This window comes from Chiloscyllium punctatum, chromosome 24 (genome assembly GCF_047496795.1).
Source record: "Chiloscyllium punctatum isolate Juve2018m chromosome 24, sChiPun1.3, whole genome shotgun sequence".
NCBI lineage: Eukaryota > Metazoa > Chordata > Chondrichthyes > Orectolobiformes > Hemiscylliidae > Chiloscyllium > Chiloscyllium punctatum.
The window spans coordinates 87400609-87422066 of NC_092762.1; the positions used below are offsets into that span (position 1 = coordinate 87400609).

General features: G+C 55.3%; 1 protein-coding gene across 4 annotated transcripts in view; it reads left to right on the forward strand.

Moving 5' to 3' along the window:
* ssbp4 (single stranded DNA binding protein 4) overlaps positions 1 to 21458 on the forward strand; it is a 143861-nt gene that overhangs the window by 100019 nt on the left and 22384 nt on the right. For all 4 annotated transcript variants that reach the window (XM_072594446.1, XM_072594445.1, XM_072594443.1 and 1 more), the window contains 3 exons: positions 5726 to 5792; positions 16564 to 16634; positions 17292 to 17359. In XM_072594446.1, coding sequence (XP_072450547.1) covers positions 5726 to 5792; positions 16564 to 16634; positions 17292 to 17359 — 206 coding nt within the window. The remainder of the gene's footprint in view (positions 1 to 5725; positions 5793 to 16563; positions 16635 to 17291; positions 17360 to 21458) is intronic.

Here is a 21458-nt window from a genome sequence, read left to right on the forward strand (position 1 = left end):
TTATCAGGGTGGAATTAATCAAAGTGGGGTTTATCAGGGTGGGGTTTATCAAAGTGGGGTTCATCAGGGCGGGGCTTATCAAGGTGGGGCTTATCAGAGTGGGGATTATCAGGGCTGGATTTATCAGGGTGAGGTTTATCAAGGCAGGGTCTATCAGGGTGGGGTTTATCAGGGTGGGGTTTATCAGGGCGGGGATTATCAGGGCGGGGTTTATCAGGGTGGGGATTATCAGGGTGGGGATTATCAGGGCTGGATTTATCAGGGTGGAGTTTATCAAGGCGGGGTCTATCAGGGTGGGGTTTATCAGGGTGGGGTTTATCAGGGCGGGGTTTATCAGGGTGGGGTTTATCAGGATGGGGTTTATCAGGGTGGGGTTTATCAGGGTGGGGTTTATCAGGGTGGAGTTTATCAGGGTGGGGTTTATCAGGGTGGGGTTTATCAGGGCGGGGTTTATCAGGGAGGGGTTTATCAGGGCGGGGTTTATGAGAGTGGGGTTTATCAGGATGGGGTTTATCAGGGTAGGGTTTATTAGGGTGGAGTTTATCAAGGTGGGGTTTATCAGGGCGGGGTTTATCAGGATGGGGTTTATCAGGGTGGGGTTTATCAGGGTAGGGTTTATTAGGGTGGAGTTTATCAGGGCGGGGTTTATCAAGGTGGGGTTTATCAGGGCGGGGTTAATCAGGGCGGGGTTTATCAGGGCGGGGTTTATCAGGGCGGGGTTTATCAGGGTGGGGTTTATCAAGGTGGGGTTTATCAGGGTGGGGTTTATCAGGTTGTGGTTTATCAGGGCAGGGTTTATCAGGTTGTGGTTTATCAGGGCGGGGTTTATCAGGTTGTGGTTTATCAGGGCAGGGTTTATCAAGGTGGGGTTTATCAGGGTAGGGATTATTAGGGTGGAGTTTATCAGGGCGGGGTTTATCAGGGTGGGTTCTATCAGGGTGGGGTTTATCAGGGTGGGGCTTGTCAGGGTGGGGTTTATCAGGGTGGGGTTTATCGGGGTGGGGCTTATCAGGGTGGGGTTTATCAGGGCGGGGTTTATCAAGGTGGGGTCTATCAGGGTGGGGTTTATCAGGGTGGGGCTTATCAGGGTGGGGTTTATCAGGGTGGGGTTTATCGGGGTGGGGCTTATCAGGGTGGGGTTTATCAGGGCGGGGTTTATCAAGGTGGGGTCTATCAGGGTGGGGTTTATCAGGGTGGGGTCTATCAGGGAGGGGTTTATCAGGGCGGGGTTTATCAGGGTGGGGTTTTTCAAGGTAGGGTTTATCAGGGTGGGGTTTATCAGGGTGGGGTCTATCAGGGTGGGGTCTATCAGGGTGGAGTTTATCAGGGCGGGGTTTATCAGGGCGGGGCTTATCAGAGTGGGGTCTGTCAGGGTGGGGTCTATCAGGGCAGGGTTTATCAGGGCAGGGTTTATCAGGGCAGGGTTTATCAGGGCGGTGTTTATCAGGGTGGGGTTTATCAGGATGGGGTCTATCAGGGTGGGGTTTATCAGGGTGGGGTGTATCAGGGCAGTGTCTATCAGGGCAGGGTTTATCAGGGTGGGGTCTATCAGGGCAGGGTTTATCAGGGCAGGGTTTATCAGGGCGGGGTTTATCAGGGTGGGGTGTATCAGGGTGGGGTCTATCAGGGTGGGGTTTATCAGGGTGGGGTCTATCAGGGCAGGGTCTATCAGGGCAGTGTTTATCAGGGCAGGGTTTATCAGGGCGGGGTTTATCAGAGTGGGGTTTATCAGGGTGGGGTTTATCAGGGAGGGTTCTGTCAGGGTGGGTTCTATCAGGGTGGGGTTTATCAGGGTGGGGTTTATCAGTGCGAGGTTTTACAGGGTGGGGTCTATCAGGGTGGGGTTTATCAGGGTGGGGCTTATCAGGGTAGGGTTTATCAGGGTGGGGTTTATCAGTGCGGGGTTTATCAGGGCGGGGTCTATCAGGGTGGGGTCTATCAGGGTGGGGTCTACCAGAGCGGGGTTTATCAGGGCGGAGCTTATCCAGGCGGGGTTTATCAGGGTGGGGATTATCAGGGCGGGGTTTATCAGGGTGGGGTTTATCAGGGTGGAATTTATCAGGGTGGGGTTTATCAGAGCGGGGTTTATTAGGGTGGGGTTTAACAGAGTGGAGTTTATCAGGGTGGGGTCTATCAGGGCGGGGTCTATCAGGGCGGGGTTTATCAGGGTGGGGTCTATCAGGGCGGGGTCTATCAGGGCGGGGTCTATCAGGGCAGGGTTTATCAGGGCAGGGTTTATCAGGGCGGGGTTTATCAGGGCGGGGTCTATCAGGGCGGGGTTTATCAGGGCGGGGTTTATCAGGGCAGGGTTTATCAGGGCGGGGTTTATCAGAGTGGGGTTTATCAGGGTGGGGTTTATCAGGGTGGGTTCTGTCAGGGTGGGGTTTATTAGGGTGGGGTTTATCAGGGCGGGGTTTTACAGGGTGGGGTCTATCAGGGTGGGGTTTATCAGGGTGGGATTTATCAGGGTGGGGCTTATCAGGCTGGGGTTTATCAGGGTGGAGTTTATCAGTGCGGGGTTTATCAGGGTGGGGTCTATCAGGGTGTGGTCTACCAGGGTGGGGTCTATCAGGGTGGGGTTTATCAGGGCGGAGCTTATCCAGGCGGGGTTTATCAGGGTGGGGATTATCAGCGCGGGGTATATCAGGGTGGGGTTTATCAGGGCTGGATTTATCAGGGTGGGGTTTATCAGGATGGGGTCTATCAGGGTGGGGTTTATCAGGGTGGGGTGTATCAGGGCGGGGCTTATCAGAGTGTGGTCTGTCAGGGTGGGGTCTATCAGGGCGGTGTCTATCAGGGCAGGGTTTATCAGGGCAGGGTTTATCAGGGCGGGGTTTATCAGGGTAGGGTTTATCAGGATGGGGTCTATCAGGGTGGGGTTTATCAGGGTGGGCTGTATCAGGGTGGGGTCTATCAGGGCAGTGACTATCAGGGCAGTGTCTATCAGGGCAGTGTCTATCAGGGCAGGGTTTATCAGGGCAGGGTTTATCAGGGTGGGGACTATCAGGGTGGGGTCTATCAGGGTGGGGTTTATCAGGGTGGGGTCTATCAGGGCGGGGTCTATCAGGGCTGTGTTTATCAGGGCAGGGTTTATCAGGGCGGGGTTTATCAGGGCGGGGTTTATCAGAGTGGGGTTTATCAGGGTGGGGTTTATCAGGGAGGGTTCTGTCAGGGTGGGTTCTATCAGGGTGGGGTTTATCAGGGTGGGGTTTATCAGGGCGAGGTTTTACAGGGTGGGGTCTATCAGGGTGGGCCTTCTCAGGGTGGGGTTTATCAGGGTGGGGTTTATCAGGGTGGGGTTTATCAGGGCGGGGTCTATCAGGGTGGGGTCTATCGGGGGGGGTCTACCAGAGCGGGGTTTATCAGGGCGGAGCTTATCCAGGCGGGGTTTATCAGGGTGGGGATTATCAGGGCGGGGTTTATCAGGGTGGGGTTTATCAGGGTGGAATTTATCAGGGTCGAGTTTATCAGGGCGGGGTTTATTAGGGTGGGGTTTAACAGAGTGGAGTTTATCAGGGTGGGGTCTATCAGGGTGGGGTTTATCAGGGTGGGGTCTATCAGGGCGGGGTCTATCAGGGCGGGGTCTATCAGGGCAGGGTTTATCAGGGCAGGGTTTATCAGGGCGGGGTTTATCAGAGTGGGGTTTTTCAGGGTGGGGTTTATCAGGGTGGGTTCTGTCAGGGTGGGGTTTATTAGGGTGGGGTTTATCAGGGCGGGGTTTTACAGGGTGGGGTCTATCAGGGTGGGGTTTATCAGGGTGGGGTTTATCAGGGTGGGGCTCATCAGGCTGGGGTTTATCAGGGTGGAGTTTATCAGTGCGGGGTTTATCAGGGTGGGGTCTATCAGGGTGGGGTCTACCAGGGTGGGGTCTATCAGGGTGGGGTTTATCAGGGCGGAGCTTATCCAGGCGGGGTTTATCAAGGTGGGGATTATCAGCGCGGGGTATATCAGGGTGGGGTTTATCAGGGCTGGATTTATCAGGGTGGGGTTTATCAAGGCGGGGTCTATCAGGGTGGGGTTTATCAGGGTGGGGTTTATCAGGGTGGGGTTTATCAGGGCAGGGTTTATCAGGGTGGGGTTTATCAGAGCGGGGTTTATCAGGGTGGAGTTAATCAAAGTGGGGTTTATCAGGGTGGGGTTTATCAGGGTGGGGTTTATCAGGGTGGGGATTATCAGGGCTGGATTTATCAGGGTGGGGTTTATCAAGGCGGGGTCTATCAGGGTGAGGTTTATCAGTGCGGGGTTTATCAGGGTGGGGTTTATCAGGGTGGGGTTTATCAAGGTGGGGTTTATCAGGGCGGGGTTTATCAGAGTGGGGTTTATCAGGGTGGAGTTAATCAAAGTGGGGTTTATCAGGGCGGGATTTATCAGGGCGGGGTTTCTCAGGGTGGGATTTATCAGGATGGGGTTTATCAGGGTGGGGTTTATCAGGGCGGAGTTTATCAGAGTGGGGTTTATCAGGGTGGAGTTTATCAGGGTGGAGTTTATCAGGGTGGGGTTTATCAGGGTGGGGTTTATCAGGGTGGAGTTAATCAAAGTGGGGTTTATCAGGGCGGGATTTATCAGGGTGGGGTTTATCAGGGTGGAGTTTATCAGGGTGGGGTTTATCAGGGTGGGGTTTATCAGGGCGGGGTTTATCAGGGAGGGGTTTATCAGGGTGGGGTTTATCAGGGTGGGTTCTATCAGGGTGGGGTTTATCAGGGTGGGGTTTATCAAGGTGGGATTTATCAGGGCGGGGTTTATCAGGGCGGGGTTTATGAGAGTGGGGTTTTTCGGGGTGGGTTTTTTCAGGGTGGGGTTTATCAGGGTAGGGTTTATTAGGGTGGAGTTTATCAGGGCGGGGTTTATCAAGGTGGGGTTTATCAGGGCGGGGTTAATCAGGGCGGGGTTTATCAGGATGGGGTTTATCAGGGCGGGGTTTATTAGGGTGGGGTTTAACAGAGTGGAGATTATCAGGGTGGGGTCTATCAGGGCGGGGTTTATCAGGGTGGGGTCTATCAGGGTGGGGTCATTCAGGGCGGGGTCTATCAGTGCGGGGTTTATCAGGGTGGGGTCTATCAGGGTGGGGTCTATCAGGGCGGGGTCTATCAGGGCAGGGTCTATCAGGGCAGGGTTTATCAGGGCAGGGTTTATCAGGGCGGGGTTTATCAGAGTGGGGTTTATCAGGGTGGGGTTTATCAGGGTGGGTTCTGTCAGGGTGGGGTTTATCAGGGTGGGGTTTATCTGGGTGGGGTTTATCAGGGCGGGGCTTATCCAGGCGGGGTTTATCAGGGTGGGGATTATCAGGGCGGGGTTTATCAGGGTGGTGTTTATCAGGGTGGGGTTTATCAGGGTGGGGTTTATCAAGGTCGGGTTTATCAGGGTGGGGTTTATCAGGGTGGAGTTTATCAGGGTGGGGTTTATCAGGGCGGGGTTTATTAGGGTGGGGTTTATCAGAGTGGGGTTTTTCAGGGTGGGGTTTTTCAGGGTGGGGTTTATCAGGGTGGGGATTATCAGGGCGGGGTTTATCAGGGTGGTGTTTATCAGGGCGGTGTTTATCAGGGTGGGGTTTATCAAGGTGGGGTTTATCAGGGTGAGACAGAGGTGGTACAGGAAGGAACAGATAGGGAGTGGAAGGGCCCTGTGGGGGGTGGGAGCTAGTGGGGGTGAGGGTGAGTGGGAGGGGAGTGGGAATGGGGGTGGAGTACTCCATGGTAACCGTCCTGACGTTGCTTTATCCCCACAGCCACCTGCTGGAGTCCCGGGCTCACAGTCCCTGTTACCGAACACCTTGGAGACCACCAGGCAGCAAGGTTAGCATAAGAGAGTGGGGACCTCGTCTCTTACACTCCTGACTGACACCCATCTTCTTTATGTTCCCTGGGACTGATCCAAGTGATCCTCTCTGGGCCCACAACGAGGTGGGGGAGGGGCTGGGGGTGGGAAGAGGGTGGGAGTGAGGGTGATAAGTGGGGGGAAGGGGTGGATGTGAGGGTGGGGATTGGGTGAAGGTGTTAGGGAGGTTTGGGGTGTGGGAGTTGTGCTGCCTCTGTCCAGTAACAATGTACTAGCGCCGCATGTGGTGTTGGCATTACAGTTTCTCACTGTGCGGGACAATCGAAGAAGAGAATGTAACTGTACCCCAACAGAGAAACCACAAACAATATTTCAATCAAATTCCCCAGAGACGGTGGCAACTGCTCCATCTGTATCCATCTCCCAGTTCTACTGGGATCTGGGATCTGTGTTACTGGGGACTGATGTGTGATTGGTCCAGTGAGCTCAGAAAGGGGCAGACTGACCTCAGATCAGTGGTTCAGAAATCTCTCCCCGTTCAGGGAATCTCAACCAACCTTTACCTTGTTGATGGAGAGTGATCACTGTGATCAGTCGGTCACTCATGGAGTCATAGAGATGTACAGCATGGAAACAGACCCTTCGGTCCAACCTGTCCATGCCGACCAGATATCACAACCCAATCTAGTCCCACCTGCCAGCACCCGGCCCATATCCCTCCAAATCCTTCCTATTCATATACCCATCCAGATGCCTCTTAAATGTTGCAATTGTACCAGCCTCCACCACTTCCTTTGGCAGCTCATTCCATACACGTACCACCCTCTGCGTGAAAAAGTTGCCCCTTAGGTCTCTTCTTTATCTTTCCCCTCTCACCCTAAACCTATGCCCTCTAGTTCTGGACTCCCTAACCCCAGGGAAAAGACTTTGCCTATTTATCCTATCCATGCCCCTCTTAATTTTGTAAACCTCTATAAGGTCACCCCTCAGCCTCCGACGCTCCAGGGAAAACAGTCCCAGCCTGTTCAGCCTCTCCCTATAGCTCAAATCCTCCAACCCTGGCAACATCCTTGTAAATTTTTTCTGAACCCTTTCAAGTTTCACAACATCTTTCTGATAGGAAGGAGACCAGAATTGCATGCAATATTCCAACAGTGGCCTAACCAATGTCCTGTACAGCTGCAACATGACCTCCCAACTCCTGTACTCGATACTCTGACCAATAAAGGAAAGCATACCAAACGCCTTCTTCATTATCCTATCTACCTGCGACTCCACTTTCAAGGAGCTATGAACTTGCACTCCAAGGTCTCTTTGTTCAGCAACACTCCCGAGGACCTTACCATTAAGTGTATAAGTCCTGCTAAGATTTGCTTTTCCAAAGTGCAGCACCTCGCAGTTATCTGAATTAAACTCCATCTGCCACTTCTCAGCCCATTGGCCCATCTGGTCCAGATCCTGTTGTAATCTGAGGTAACCCTCTTCACTGTCCACTCTACCTCCAATTTTGGTGTCATCTGCAAACTTACTAACTGTACCTCTTATGCTCGCATCCAAATCATTTATGTAAATGACAAAAAGTAGAGGGCCCAGCACCGATCCTTGTGGCACTCCACTGGTCACAGGCCTCCAGTCTGAAAAACTATTCTCTTCCTATCAGTGTGCTTGATCCTGCAGGTTGTACAGAATTCAGGGACCCATATAGTGAGAGAGAGAGAGAGAGAGAGCGAGGAAAAGTGAGGTGCAGAAGATGAGAATAACACACTGGGCAGGGAGGGGGTGGGGGCAAGGGCAGTTGTTTGAAAGACATGGGGGTGGAGGGTGGGCTCAGGGTGTTTTTCAGAGAGTGCACTGTGGGCATCACAGGCAGCTTCCATGATGATACCACCCCCACTTTGTTTGTCTCTGCCCGGCTTGCCAAACCTGAGACCACCCCACCCCTGCCCACTTGATACCCCTCCGGATTGACCTCCTTCCCAGCAGTGGATACTTCCCATGGGTGGGGGACATCATCACTCCGAGGGATGGTGGTCCCATTCTCAATGTCTCCTTGTTCCTGCTCCGTGCAGAGTCTGGTTGTAACTGGATCGCACTGTTGGAGGTGGGCCATCGGTGTATGGGCAGGACAACCAAACCGGCCAGGACTCACAGACGCCACATCAATTATACAGACTAGTGTCAGTATTTACAGGGGCCCCTGGGGAGGGGGGGAGTGTGTCAGTATTTACAGGGGACCCTGGGGAGGGGGGAGTGTGTCAGTATTTACAGGGGACCCTGGGGAGGGGGGAGTGTGTCAGTATTTACAGGGGCCCCTAGGGAGGGGGGGAGTGTGTCAGTGTTTACAGGGGTCCCTGGGGAGGGGGGGAGTGTGTCAGTGTTTACAGGGGTCCCTGGGGAGGGGGGGAGTGTGTCAGTATTTACAGGGGATCCCCAGGGACGGGGGGAGTGTGTCAGTGTTTACAGGGGCCCCTGGGGAGGGGGGAGTGTGTCAGTATTTACAGGGGCCCCTGGGGAGGGGGGGAGTGTGTCAGTGTTTACAGGGGTCCCTGGGGAGGGGGGGAGTGTGTCAGTATTTACAGGGGACCCTGGGGAGGGGGGAGTGTGTCAGTATTTACAGGGGCCCCTGGGGAGGGGGGAGTGTGTCAGTATTTACAGGGGCCCCTGGGGAGGGGGGAGTGTGTCAGTATTTACAGGGGTCACTGGGGAGGGGGGAGTGTGTCAGTATTTACAGGGGTCACTGGGGAGGGGGGGGAGTGTGTCAGTATTTACAGGGGACCCTGGGGAGGGGGGAGTGTGTCAGTATTTACAGGGGTCCCTGGGGACGGGGGGAGTGTGTCAGTATTTACAGGGGTCCCTGGGGAGGGGGGGAGTGTGTCAGTATTTACAGGGGTCCCTGGGGACGGGGGGAGTGTGTCAGTATTTACAGGGGTCCCTGGGGACGGGGGGAGTGTGTCAGTATTTACAGGGGTCCCTGGGGAGGGGGGAGTGTGTCAGTATTTACAGGGGTCCCTGGGGAGGGGGGGGGGGGGTGTCAGTAATTACAGGGGCCCCTGGGGAGGGGGGGAGTGTGTCAGTAATTACAGGGGTCCCTGGGGAGGGGGGAGTGTGTCAGTATTTACAGGAGTCACTGGGGAGGGGGGGGGGTGTGTCAGTATTTACAGGAGTCACTGGGGAGGGGGGGGAGTGTGTCAGTATTTACAGGGGCCCCTGGGGAGGGGGGGAGTGTGTCAGTATTTACAGGAGTCACTGGGGAGGGGGGAGTGTGTCAGTATTTACAGGAGTCACTGGGGAGGGGGGGAGTGTGTCAGTATTTACAGGGGCCCCTGGGGAGGGGGGGAGTGTGTCAGTATTTACAGGAGTCACTGGGGAGGGGGGAGTGTGTCAGTATTTACAGGGGCCCCTGGGGAGGGGGGGAGTGTGTCAGTATTTACAGGAGTCACTGGGGAGGGGGGAGTGTGTCAGTATTTACAGGAGTCACTGGGGAGGGGGGGGAGTGTGTCAGTATTTACAGGGGATCCCCAGGGACGGGGGGAGTGTGTCAGTATTTACAGGGGATCCCCAGGGACGGGGGGAGTGTGTCAGTATTTACAGGGGATCCCCAGGGACGGGGGGAGTGTGTCAGTATTTACAGGGGATCCCCAGGGACGGGGGGAGTGTGTCAGTATTTACAGGGGATCCCCAGGGACGGGGGGAGTGTGTCAGTATTTACAGGGGATCCCCAGGGACGGGGGGAGTGTGTCAGTATTTACAGGGGTCCCTGGGGAGGGGGGGAGTGTGTCAGTATTTACAGGGGTCCCTGGGGAGGGGGGGAGTGTGTCAGTATTTACAGGAGTCACTGGGGAGGGGGGGAGTGTGTCAGTATTTACAGGGGCCCCTGGGGAGGGGGGGAGTGTGTCAGTATTTACAGGAGTCACTGGGGAGGGGGGAGTGTGTCAGTATTTACAGGGGCCCCTGGGGAGGGGGGAGTGTGTCAGTATTTACAGGAGTCACTGGGGAGGGGGGAGTGTGTCAGTATTTACAGGAGTCACTGGGGAGGGGGGGGAGTGTGTCAGTATTTACAGGGGATCCCCAGGGACGGGGGGAGTGTGTCAGTATTTACAGGGGTCCCTGGGGACGGGGGGAGTGTGTCAGTATTTACAGGGGTCCCTGGGGAGGGGGGAGTGTGTCAGTATTTACAGGGGATCCCCAGGGACGGGGGGAGTGTGTCAGTATTTACAGGGGTCCCTGGGGAGGGGGGAGTGTGTCAGTGTTTACAGGGGTCCCTGGGGAGGGGGGAGTGTGTCAGTATTTACAGGGGTCCCTGGGGAGGGGGGAGTGTGTCAGTGTTTACAGGGGTCCCTGGGGAGGGGGGAGTGTGTCAGTATTTAGAGGAGTCACTGGGGAGGGGGGGGAGTGTGTCAGTATTTACAGGGGTCCCTGGGGAGGGGGGAGTGTGTCAGTGTTTACAGGGGTCCCTGGGGAGGGGGGAGTGTGTCAGTGTTTCCAGGGGTCCCTGGGGACGGGGGGAGTGTGTCAGTATTTACAGGGGCCCCTGGGGAGGGGGGGAGTGTGTCAGTATTTACAGGGGCCCCTGGGGAGGGGGGAGTGTGTCAGTATTTACAGGGGCCCCTGGGGAGGGGGGGAGTGTGTCAGTATTTACAGGGGTCCCTGGGGAGGTGGGGAGTGTGTCAGTATTTACAGGGGTCACTGGGGAGGGGGGGAGTGTGTCAGTATTTACAGGGGTCCCTGGGGAGGGGGGGAGTGTGTCAGTATTTACAGGGGCCCCTGGGGAGGGGGGAGTGTGTCAGTATTTACAGGGGCCCCTGGGGAGGGGTGAGTGTGTCAGTATTTACAGGGGTCCCTGGGAGGTGGGGAGTGTGTCAGTATTTACAGGGGTCACTGGGGAGGGGGGGGGAAGTGTGTCAGTATTTACAGGGGTCCCTGGGGAGGGGGGGAGTGTGTCAGTATTTACAGGGGTCCCTGGGGAGGGGGGGGAGTGTGTCAGTATTTACAGGGGTCCCTGGGGAGGGGGGGGAGTGTGTCAGTATTTACAGGAGTCCCTGGGGAGGGGGGGAGTGTGTCAGTATTTACAGGGGCCCCTGGGGAGGGGGGGAGTGTGTCAGTGTTTACAGGGGTCCCTGGGGAGGGGGGGAGTGTGTCAGTGTTTACAGGGGTCCCTGGGGAGGGGGGGAGTGTGTCAGTATTTACAGGGGCCCCTGGGGAGGGGGGAGTGTGTCAGTATTTAGAGGGGACCCTGGGGAGGGGGGGGGGGTGTCAGTGTTTACAGGGGCCCCTGGGGAGGGGGGAGTGTGTCAGTATTTAGAGGGGTCCCTGGGGAGGGGGGGAGTGTGTCAGTATTTACAGGGGTCCCCTGGGGAGGGGGGAGTGTGTCAGTATTTACAGGGGCCCCTGGGGACGGGGGGGAGTGTGTCAGTATTTACAGGGGTCCCTGGGGAGGGGGGGGAGTGTGTCAGTATTTACAGGAGTCACTGGGAGGGGGGAGTGTGTCAGTATTTACAGGGGTCCCTGGGGAGGGGGGGAGTGTGTCAGTATTTACAGGGGTCCCTGGGGAGGGGGGAGTGTGTCAGTATTTACAGGGGTCCCTGGGGAGGGGGGGGAGTGTGTCAGTGTTTACAGGGGCCCCTGGGGAGGGGGGGAGTGTGTCAGTATTTACAGGGGTCCCTGGGGACGGGGGGAGTGTGTCAGTATTTACAGGGTCCCTGGGGAGGGGGGAGTGTGTCAGTATTTAGAGGAGTCACTGGGGAGGGGGGAGTGTGTCAGTGTTTACAGGGGCCCCTGGGGAGGGGGGAAAGTGTGTCAGTATTTACAGGGGTCCCTGGGGAGGGGGGAGTGTGTCAGTATTTACAGGGGACCCTGGGGAGGGGGGAGTGTGTCAGTATTTACAGGGGTCCCTGGGGAGGGGGGAGTGTGTCAGTATTTAGAGGGGTCCCTGGGGAGGGGGGAGTGTGTCAGTATTTAGAGGGGTCCCTGGGGAGGGGGGAGTGTGTCAGTATTTACAGGGGTCCCTGGGGAGGGGGGAGTGTGTCAGTATTTAGAGGGGTCCCTGGGGAGGGGGGAGTGTGTCAGTATTTACAGGGGATCCCCAGGGACGGGGGGAGTGTGTCAGTGTTTACAGGGGTCCCTGGGGAGGGGGGGAGTGTGTCAGTGTTTACAGGGGCCCCTGCGGAGGGGGGGAGTGTGTCAGTATTTACAGGGGCCCCTGGGGAGGGGGGAGCGTGTCAGTATTTACAGGAGTCACTGGGGAGGGGGGGAGTGTGTCAGTATTTACAGGGGTCCCTGGGGAGGGGGGAGTGTGTCAGTATTTACAGGGGCCCCTGGGGAGGGGGGAGTGTGTCAGTATTTACAGGGGCCCCTGGGGAGGGGGGGAGTGTGTCAGTATTTACAGGGGTCCCTGGGGAGGTGGGGAGTGTGTCAGTATTTACAGGGGTCACTGGGGAGGGGGGGAGTGTGTCAGTATTTACAGGGGTCCCTGGGGAGGGGGGGAGTGTGTCAGTATTTACAGGGGTCCCTGGGGAGGGGGGGAGTGTGTCAGTATTTACAGGGGCCCCTGGGGAGGGGGGGAAGTGTGTCAGTATTTACAGGGGTCCCTGGGGAGGGGGGGAGTGTGTCAGTATTTACAGGGGCCCCTGGGGAGGGGGGGAGTGTGTCAGTATTTACAGGGGTCCCTGGGGAGGGGGGGGGAGTGTGTCAGTATTTACAGGGGTCCCTGGGGAGGGGGGGGAGTGTGTCAGTATTTACAGGAGTCACTGGGGAGGGGGGGAGTGTGGCAGTATTTACAGGGGTCCCTGGGGAGTGGGGAGTGTGTCAGTATTTACAGGGGTCCCTGGGGAGTGGGGAGTGTGTCAGTATTTACAGGGGTCCCTGGGGAGGGGGGGGAGTGTGTCAGTGTTTACAGGGGCCCCTGGGGAGGGGGGGAGTGTCAGTATTTACAGGGGTCACTGGGGAGGGGGGGAGTGTGTCAGTATTTACAGGGGTCCCTGGGGACGGGGGGAGTGTGTCAGTATTTACAGGGGTCCCTGGGGAGGGGGGGAGTGTGTCAGTATTTACAGGGGTCCCTGGGGACGGGGGGAGTGTGTCAGTATTTACAGGGGTCCCTGGGGAGGGGGGAGTGTGTCAGTATTTACAGGGGTCCCTGGGGAGGGGGGGGGGGGGTGTCAGTAATTACAGGGGCCCCTGGGGAGGGGGGGAGTGTGTCAGTAATTACAGGGGTCCCTGGGGAGGGGGGAGTGTGTCAGTATTTACAGGAGTCACTGGGGAGGGGGGGGGGGTGTGTCAGTATTTACAGGAGTCACTGGGGAGGGGGGGGAGTGTGTCAGTATTTACAGGGGCCCCTGGGGAGGGGGGGAGTGTGTCAGTATTTACAGGAGTCACTGGGGAGGGGGGAGTGTGTCAGTATTTACAGGGGCCCCTGGGGAGGGGGGGAGTGTGTCAGTATTTACAGGAGTCACTGGGGAGGGGGGAGTGTGTCAGTATTTACAGGAGTCACTGGGGAGGGGGGGGGAGTGTGTCAGTATTTACAGGGGATCCCCAGGGACGGGGGGAGTGTGTCAGTATTTACAGGGGTCCCTGGGGACGGGGGGAGTGTGTCAGTATTTACAGGGGTCCCTGGGGAGGGGGGAGTGTGTCAGTATTTACAGGGGATCCCCAGGGACGGGGGGAGTGTGTCAGTATTTACAGGGGTCCCTGGGGAGGGGGGAGTGTGTCAGTGTTTACAGGGGTCCCTGGGGAGGGGGGAGTGTGTCAGTATTTACAGGGGTCCCTGGGGAGGGGGGAGTGTGTCAGTGTTTACAGGGGTCCCTGGGGAGGGGGGAGTGTGTCAGTATTTAGAGGAGTCACTGGGGAGGGGGGGGAGTGTGTCAGTATTTACAGGGGTCCCTGGGGAGGGGGGAGTGTGTCAGTGTTTACAGGGGTCCCTGGGGAGGGGGGAGTGTGTCAGTGTTTCCAGGGGTCCCTGGGGACGGGGGGAGTGTGTCAGTATTTACAGGGGCCCCTGGGGAGGGGGGGGAGTGTGTCAGTATTTACAGGGGTCCCTGGGGAGGGGGGAGTGTGTCAGTGTTTACAGGGGTCCCTGGGGACGGGGGGAGTGTGTCAGTATTTACAGGGGCCCCTGGGGAGGGGGGGGAGTGTGTCAGTATTTACAGGGGTCCCTGGGGAGGGGGGGGGAGTGTGTCAGTATTTACAGGGGCCCCTGGGGAGGGGGGGTATGTGTCAGTATTTAGAGGAGTCACTGGGGAGGGGGGAGTGTGTCAGTATTTAGAGGAGTCACTGGGGAGAGGGGGGGAGTGTGTCAGTATTTACAGGGGTCCCTGGGGAGGGGGGGAGTGTGTCAGTATTTACAGGGGCCCCTGGGGAGGGGGGAGTGTGTCAGTGTTTACAGGGGTCACTGGGGAGGGGGGAGTGTGTCAGTGTTTACAGGGGTCACTGGGGAGGGGGGAGTGTGTCAGTGTTTACAGGGGACCCTGGGGAGGGGGGGAGTGTGTCAGTATTTACAGGGGTCCCTGGGGAGGGGGGAGTGTGTCAGTGTTTACAGGGGACCCTGGGGAGGGGGGGAGTGTGTCAGTATTTACAGGGGTCCCTGGGGAGGGGGGAGTGTGTCAGTATTTAGAGGGGTCCCTGGGGAGGGGGGGGGAGTGTGTCAGTATTTACAGGGGTCACTGGGGAGGGGGGGGAGTGTGTCAGTATTTACAGGGGTCCCTGGGGAGGGGGGAGTGTGTCAGTATTTACAGGGGTCCCTGGGGAGGGGGGAGTGTGTCAGTATTTACAGGGGTCACTGGGGAGGGGGGAGTGTGTCAGTGTTTACAGGGGCCCCTGGGGAGGGGGGAGTGTGTCAGTATTTACAGGAGTCACTGGGGAGGGGGGGAGTGTGTCAGTATTTACAGGGGTCCCTGGGGAGGGGGGAGTGTGTCAGTATTTACAGGGGTCCCTGGGGAGGGGGGGGAGTGTGTCAGTATTTAGAGGGGATCCCCAGGGACGGGGGGAGTGTGTCAGTATTTAGAGGGGTCCCTGGGGAGGGGGGAGTGTGTCAGTATTTACAGGGGTCCCTGGGGAGGGGGGGAGTGTGTCAGTGTTTACAGGGGTCCCTGGGGAGGGGGGAGTGTGTCAGTATTTAGAGGGGTCCCTGGGGAGGGGGGGAGTGTGTCAGTATTTACAGGGGTCCCTGGGGAGGGGGGAGTGTGTCAGTGTTTACAGGGGTCCCTGGGGAGGGGGGGAGTGTGTCAGTGTTTAGAGGGGTCCCTGGGGAGGGGGGGAGTGTGTCAGTATTTAGAGGGGTCCCTGGGGACGGGGGAGTGTGTCAGTATTTACAGGGGTCACTGGGGAGGGGGGAGTGTGTCAGTATTTACAGGGGTCCCTGGGGACGGGGGAGTGTGTCAGTATTTAGAGGGGTCCCTGGGGAGGGGGGAGTGTGTCAGTGTTTACAGGGGTCCCTGGGGAGGGGGGGGGAGTGTGTCAGTATTTACAGGGGTCACTGGGGAGGGGGGGAGTGTGTCAGTATTTAGAGGGGTCCCTGGGGAGGGGGGGGAGTGTGTCAGTATTTAGAGGGTACCCTGGGGAGGGGGGAGTGTGTCAGTATTTACAGGGGCCCCTGGGGAGGGGGGGAGTGTGTCAGTATTTAGAGGGGTCCCTGGGGACGGGGGAGTGTGTCAGTATTTACAGGGGTCCCTGGGGAGGGGGGAGTGTGTCAGTGTTTACAGGGGCCCCTGGGGAGGGGGGGGAGTGTGTCAGTATTTACAGGGGTCCCTGGGGACGGGGGAGTGTGTCAGTATTTACAGGGGTCCCTGGGGAGGGGGGAGTGTGTCAGTATTTACAGGGGTCCCTGGGGAGGGGGGAGTGTGTCAGTATTTACAGGGGATCCCCAGGGACGGGGGGAGTGTGTCAGTATTTACAGGGGTCCCTGGGGAGGGGGGAGTGTGTCAGTATTTACAGGGGATCCCCAGGGACGGGGGGAGTGTGTCAGTATTTACAGGGGTCCCTGGGGAGGGGGGGAGTGTGTCAGTATTTACAGGGGACCCTGCGGAGGGGGGAGTGTGTCAGTATTTAGAGGGGACCCTGGGGAGGGGGGAGTGTGTCAGTATTTAGAGGGGACCCTGGGGAGGGGGGAGTGTGTCAGTATTTACAGGGGTCCCTGGGGACAGGGGAGCGTGTCAGTATTTACAGGGGTCCCTGGGGAGGGGGGAGTGTGTCAGTATTTACAGGGGATCCCCAGGGACGGGGGGAGTGTGTCAGTATTTACAGGGGTCCCTGGGGAGGGGGGAGTGTGTCAGTATTTACAGGGGATCCCCAGGGACGGGGGGAGTGTGTCAGTATTTACAGGGGTCCCTGGGGAGGGGGGGAGTGTGTCAGTATTTACAGGGGTCCCTGGGGAGGGGGGCGTGTGGCAGTATTTACTGTGGTCCCTGGGGAGGGCGGAGTGTGTCAGTATTTACAGGCGTCCGTGGGGAGGGGGGAGTGTGTCAGTATTTACAGGCGTCCGTGGGGAGGGGGGAGTGTGTCAGTATTTACAGGGGACCCTGGGGAGGGGGGAGTGTGTCATTGTTTACAGGGGTCCCTGGGGACGGGGGAGTGTGTCAGTATTTACAGGGGTCCCTGGGGAGGGGGGTGTGTGTCAGTATTTAGAGGGGTCCCTGGGGAGGGGGGAGTGTGTCAGTATTTACAGGGGACCCTGGGGAGGGGGGAGTGTGTCAGTATTTACTGGCGTCCGTGGGGAGGGGGGAGTGTGTGTCAGTGTTTACCGGGGGCCCTCGGTGTGGGCTTGTCTTGCTGATGTGGATTTGTGTGTCTCTACACCAGGGCCTCTGGGTGTGGCTGGTCCGATACAGAGAATGAGTGCTCCCCGTGGTCTTGCTAGCCTCGGGCCACAGGTAAGTGACCACAACCATTGACCCTGAGATAGAGCTTCTGAGGTTCAGAATGAGTGACATTGCAGCATGAATTAATCTGGTTTGGGATGTGGCTATTCCTGCTACTCCCACATTAATCCTGTCCCCAGTTTCTCCATGGTGTCCCCTTTCTGTTGTGAGTTTTGTATTGACCCTTGGGCGACCTATATGGAGATGATAACCAGAACCATTCGGTCCATCAGGAGTGGCCAAGGGGAGTCTCCAGGAGCTGATCGTTCTCCATGTTGCAGCTCAGGCTGGTCCTGGATTGGTTTTTGTAAACTATCGGGGGTGGAATCAGCAGGTGACACCCACTGGGGCTCACCTATTGTGGACACTGTCACTGAACAATGGGCCGAATGACCTCCGCATGTGCCAGGGCAATCTGTGACTCTATGATGCATTGCAATACCCTGAGGAGGCCATTCTTCCACAGTCTCTTGGGTTATGCTGCTATCTCACGACTCAGTGACAAATATACAGCTTTCTGTCGGCACTAGCCTCAGCCTGGGGCAATACAAAGGGGTAAAGACCACCTTCCTGTGTGCTAATTGGCTGACCCCATGTTCTGTCCCTGATGGTGCCTGGATTTCTCCCGAAGGCTCACCAACCCTGATCTGCCTTCCCTTTCTCTTACAGAATTATGGAGGAACAATGCTACCTCCACCAAACTCCCTCGGAGGCCACGGAATGCTGGGAATGAATATGTAAGCTTTCCAATTGGATATCCATCTTATTGAGTTGTTGGTGTTTGAGCATGTAGTCCTAATAGTCGGGGCGCAGTCTTTTCAGTTCCATTTGCTGACAGATTACAGGAGTGGGATAAACAGGGACATCATCGGGATAGGACAAGTCCATTTGGCCCAGCACACCTGCTAGCTCCTTAACAGAATGATCCAGTTGGACCCACATCCTCACATACTGCTGTATACTGCAGCAGAGAGTCAGGTAGCAGTACACAATTCATATCCAACCTCGGGAGCTCACTGACCCTTCACCCGCCCCACCTCCCCCGCTGTGCACAGTACTGAGGGAGTGCTGCGCTGTCGGAGGGTCAGTGCCAAAAGAGTGCTGCACTGTCAGAGGGTCAGTGCTGAGGGAGCGCCGCACTGTCGGAGGGTCAGTGCTGAGGGAGCGCCACACTGTCGGAGGGTCAGTGCTGAGGGAGCGCCGCACTGTCGGAGGGTCAGTGCTGAGGGAGTGCCGCACTGTCGGAGGGTCAGTGCTGAGGGAGTGCTGCACTGTTGGAGGGTCAGTGCTGAGGGAGTGCTGCACTGTCGGAGGGTCAGTGCTGAGGGAGTGCCCCAGCAGTACCCTTTCAGGCAGCCTGTTCCTGAGCACAATAACCTGCTGTCTGGTTAATGTTGATTACTAATCACAAAGCCACTCTCATCCCCTTCACGAAGTTGAACACCACGCTCAAATCCTCCTTTCTGAGACCATTCCTAATGCAGAGTGCAATCTCATTTACTTTGATTTGGATTGTAAAGAGCTGTCTCAGACATGATGGGCCCAATGGTCTCTTGATGTGATGTGAGTGGTGCTTAGTTCTCATGCAAAAGCCAAGAGAAGCAGTAATGACCTACAATCCTGTAGCACCTTTCACAACCTCAGAACATGCCAAAGCACCTGGGTGGCCAACAAAGCCCTTTTGAAAGTATCATCATGTTGGAACATAGAACAATACAGCACAGAACAGGCCCTTCAGCCCTCGATGTTGCGCCAAACTGTGAACCAATCTAAGCCCATCCCTCTATACTATCTCATCATCATCCATGTGCTTATCCAAGGATTGTTTAAATCTCCCTAATGTGTCTGAGTTACCTACATTGGCAGGTAGGGCATTCCACGCCCTTACCACTCTCTGAGTAAAGAACCTGCCTCTATCATCTGTCTTAAATCTATCACCCCTCAATTTGTAGCTATGCCCCTCGTACAGGCTGACGTCATCATCCTAGGAAAAAGACTCTCACTGTCTACCCTATCTAATCCTCTGACCATCTTGTATGTCTCTATCAAATCCCCCCTTAACCTTCTTCTCTCCAATGAGAACAGACCCAAGTCCCTCAGCCTTTCCTCATAAGACCTTCCCTCCACACCAGGCAACATCCTGGTGAATCTCCTCTGCACCTTTTCCAATGTTTCCACATCTTTCCTGTAATGGGGTGACCAGAACTGTATTCAATATTCCAAGTGCTGCCGCACTAGCGTTTTGTATAGTTCCAGCATGACATTGCGTCTCCGGAACTCAATCCCTCTACCAATAAAACCTAACACACCATATGCCTTCTTCACAGCACTATCAACCTGGGTGGCAACTTTCAGGAATCTATGTACATGGACTCCAAGATCCCTCTGCACATCCACACTACCAAGAATCTTTCCATTGACCCAGTACTCTGCCTTTTTGTTATTCTTCCCAAAGTGCATCACCGTGGGCGGCACGGTGGCACGGTGGCACAGTCGTTAGCACTGCTGCCTCACAGCGCCAGAGACCTGGGTTCAATTCCCGACTCAGGCGACTGACTGTGTGGAGTTTGCACGTTCTCCCCATGTCTGCGTGGGTTTCCTCCCACAGTCCAAAGATGTACAGGTCAGGTGAGTTGGTCATGCTAAATTGCCCGTAGTGTTAGGTAAAGGGGTAAATGTAGGGGAATGGGTCTGTTGCGCTTCGGCAGGACGGTGTAGACTTGTTGGGCCGAAGGGCCTGTTTCCACACTGTAAACTAATCTAATCTCGCATTTATCTGTATTGAACTCCATTTGCCACCTTTTAACCTAATTCTGCAGTTTATTCAAGTCCCCCACAACCTGTAACATTCTTCCGTTCTGTCCACCGCGCCACTGACTTTATTGTCGTCTGCAAACTTACTAACCCACCCACCTGTTCCTGCGTCCAAGTCACTTATGAAAATGACAACCAGCAGTGGTCCCAAAGCAGATCCTTGTGGCACACCACTAGTAACTGGACTCCAGGCTGAATATTTTCCATCAACCACCACTCGCTGCCTTCTTTCAGAAAGCCAGTTTCTAATCCAAACTGTTAAACCATCCTCAATGCCATGCCTCTGCATTTTCTCCAACAGCCTACCATGTGGAACCTTATCAAAGGCTTTACTGAAGTCCATGTACACCATGTCAATTGCCCTACCCTCATCTACATGCTTGGTCACCTTCTGAAAAAACTCAATGAGGTTTGTGAGATACGACCTGCCCTTGATGAAACCATGTTGACTATCTGAAATCAAATTGTTGCTTGCTGGATGATTATAAATTCTATCTCTTATAATCGATTCCAAAACTTTTCCTACAACAGATGTAAGGGTCACTGGTCTATAATAACCTGGGTCATCTTTACTGCCTTCTTGAGCAAGGACACAACATTTGCATTCCTCCAGTCCTCTGGTACTAAACCTTCAACAACGATAACTCGAAGATCAAGACCAAAGGCTCTGTCATCTCCTTCCTAGCTTCCCAGAGAATCCTCGGATAAATCCCATCCAGCCCAGGGAACTTAGAGTCATAGAGATGTACAGCATGGAAACAGACCCTTTGGTCCAACCCGTCCATGCCAACCAGATGTCCCAACACAATCTAGTCCCACCTGCCAGCACCCGGCCCATATCCCTCCAAACCCTTCCTATTCATATACCCATCCAGATGCCTCTTTTAAATGTTGCAATTATACCAGCCTCCACCACTTCCTCTGGCAGCTCATTCCATACATGTACCACCCTCTGTGTGAAAAGGTTGCCCCTTAAGTCTCTTTTAAATCTTTCCCCTCTCACCCTAAACCTACGCCTCCTAGTTCTGGACTCCCCCACCCCAGGGAAAAGACTTTGTCTATTTACCCTATCCATGCCCCTCATAATTTTGTAAACCTCTATAAGGTCACCCCTCAGCCTCCAACGCTCCAGGGAAAACAGTCCCAGCCTGTTCAACCTCTCCCTGTAGCTCAAATCCTCCAACCCTGGCAACATCCTTGTTAGTCTTTTCTGAACCCTTTCAAGTTTCACAACATCTTTCCGATAGGGAGGAGACCAGAATTGCATGCAATATTCCAACAGTGGCCTAACCAATGTCCTGTACAGCTGCAACATGACCTCCCAACTCCTGTACTCTATACTCTGACCAATAAAAAAATGCATACCAAACACCTTTTTCACTATCCTATCTACCTGTGACTCCACTTTCAAGGAGCTATGAACCTGCACTCCAAGGTCTCTTTGTTCAGCAACACTCCCTAGGTCCTTACCATTAAGTGTATAAGTCCTGCTAAGATTTGCTTTCCCAAAATGCAGCACCTCCCATTTATCTGAATTAAACTCCATCTGCCACTTCTCAGCCCATTGGCCCATCTGGTCCAGATCCTGTTGTAATCTGAGGTAACCCTCTTCGCTGTCCACTACACCTCCAATTTTGGTGTCATCTGCAAACTTACTAACTGTACCTCTTATGCTCGCATCCAAATCATTTATGTAAATGACAAAAAGTAGAGGGCCCAGCACCGATTCTTATGGCACTCCACTGGTTATCTACTTTCACTCCTTCTAGAATTGATAACACCTCCTCCTTACTAACCTCAATCCTTTCTAGTCTAATAGCCCGCATCTCAGTCTTCTCTCTACAATATTCTCCTTTTCCTGAGTGAAAACAGATGAGAAATATTTGTTTAGCACCTCCTGATCTCCACAGGGTCCACACACAACTTTCCACTTCTGTCTTTGACTGGCCCTATTCCTACGCTTCTATAGGAATGTGGGAATCATGGCTGACAGTTTGTGCACAGCAAAGTCCCACAAAGAGA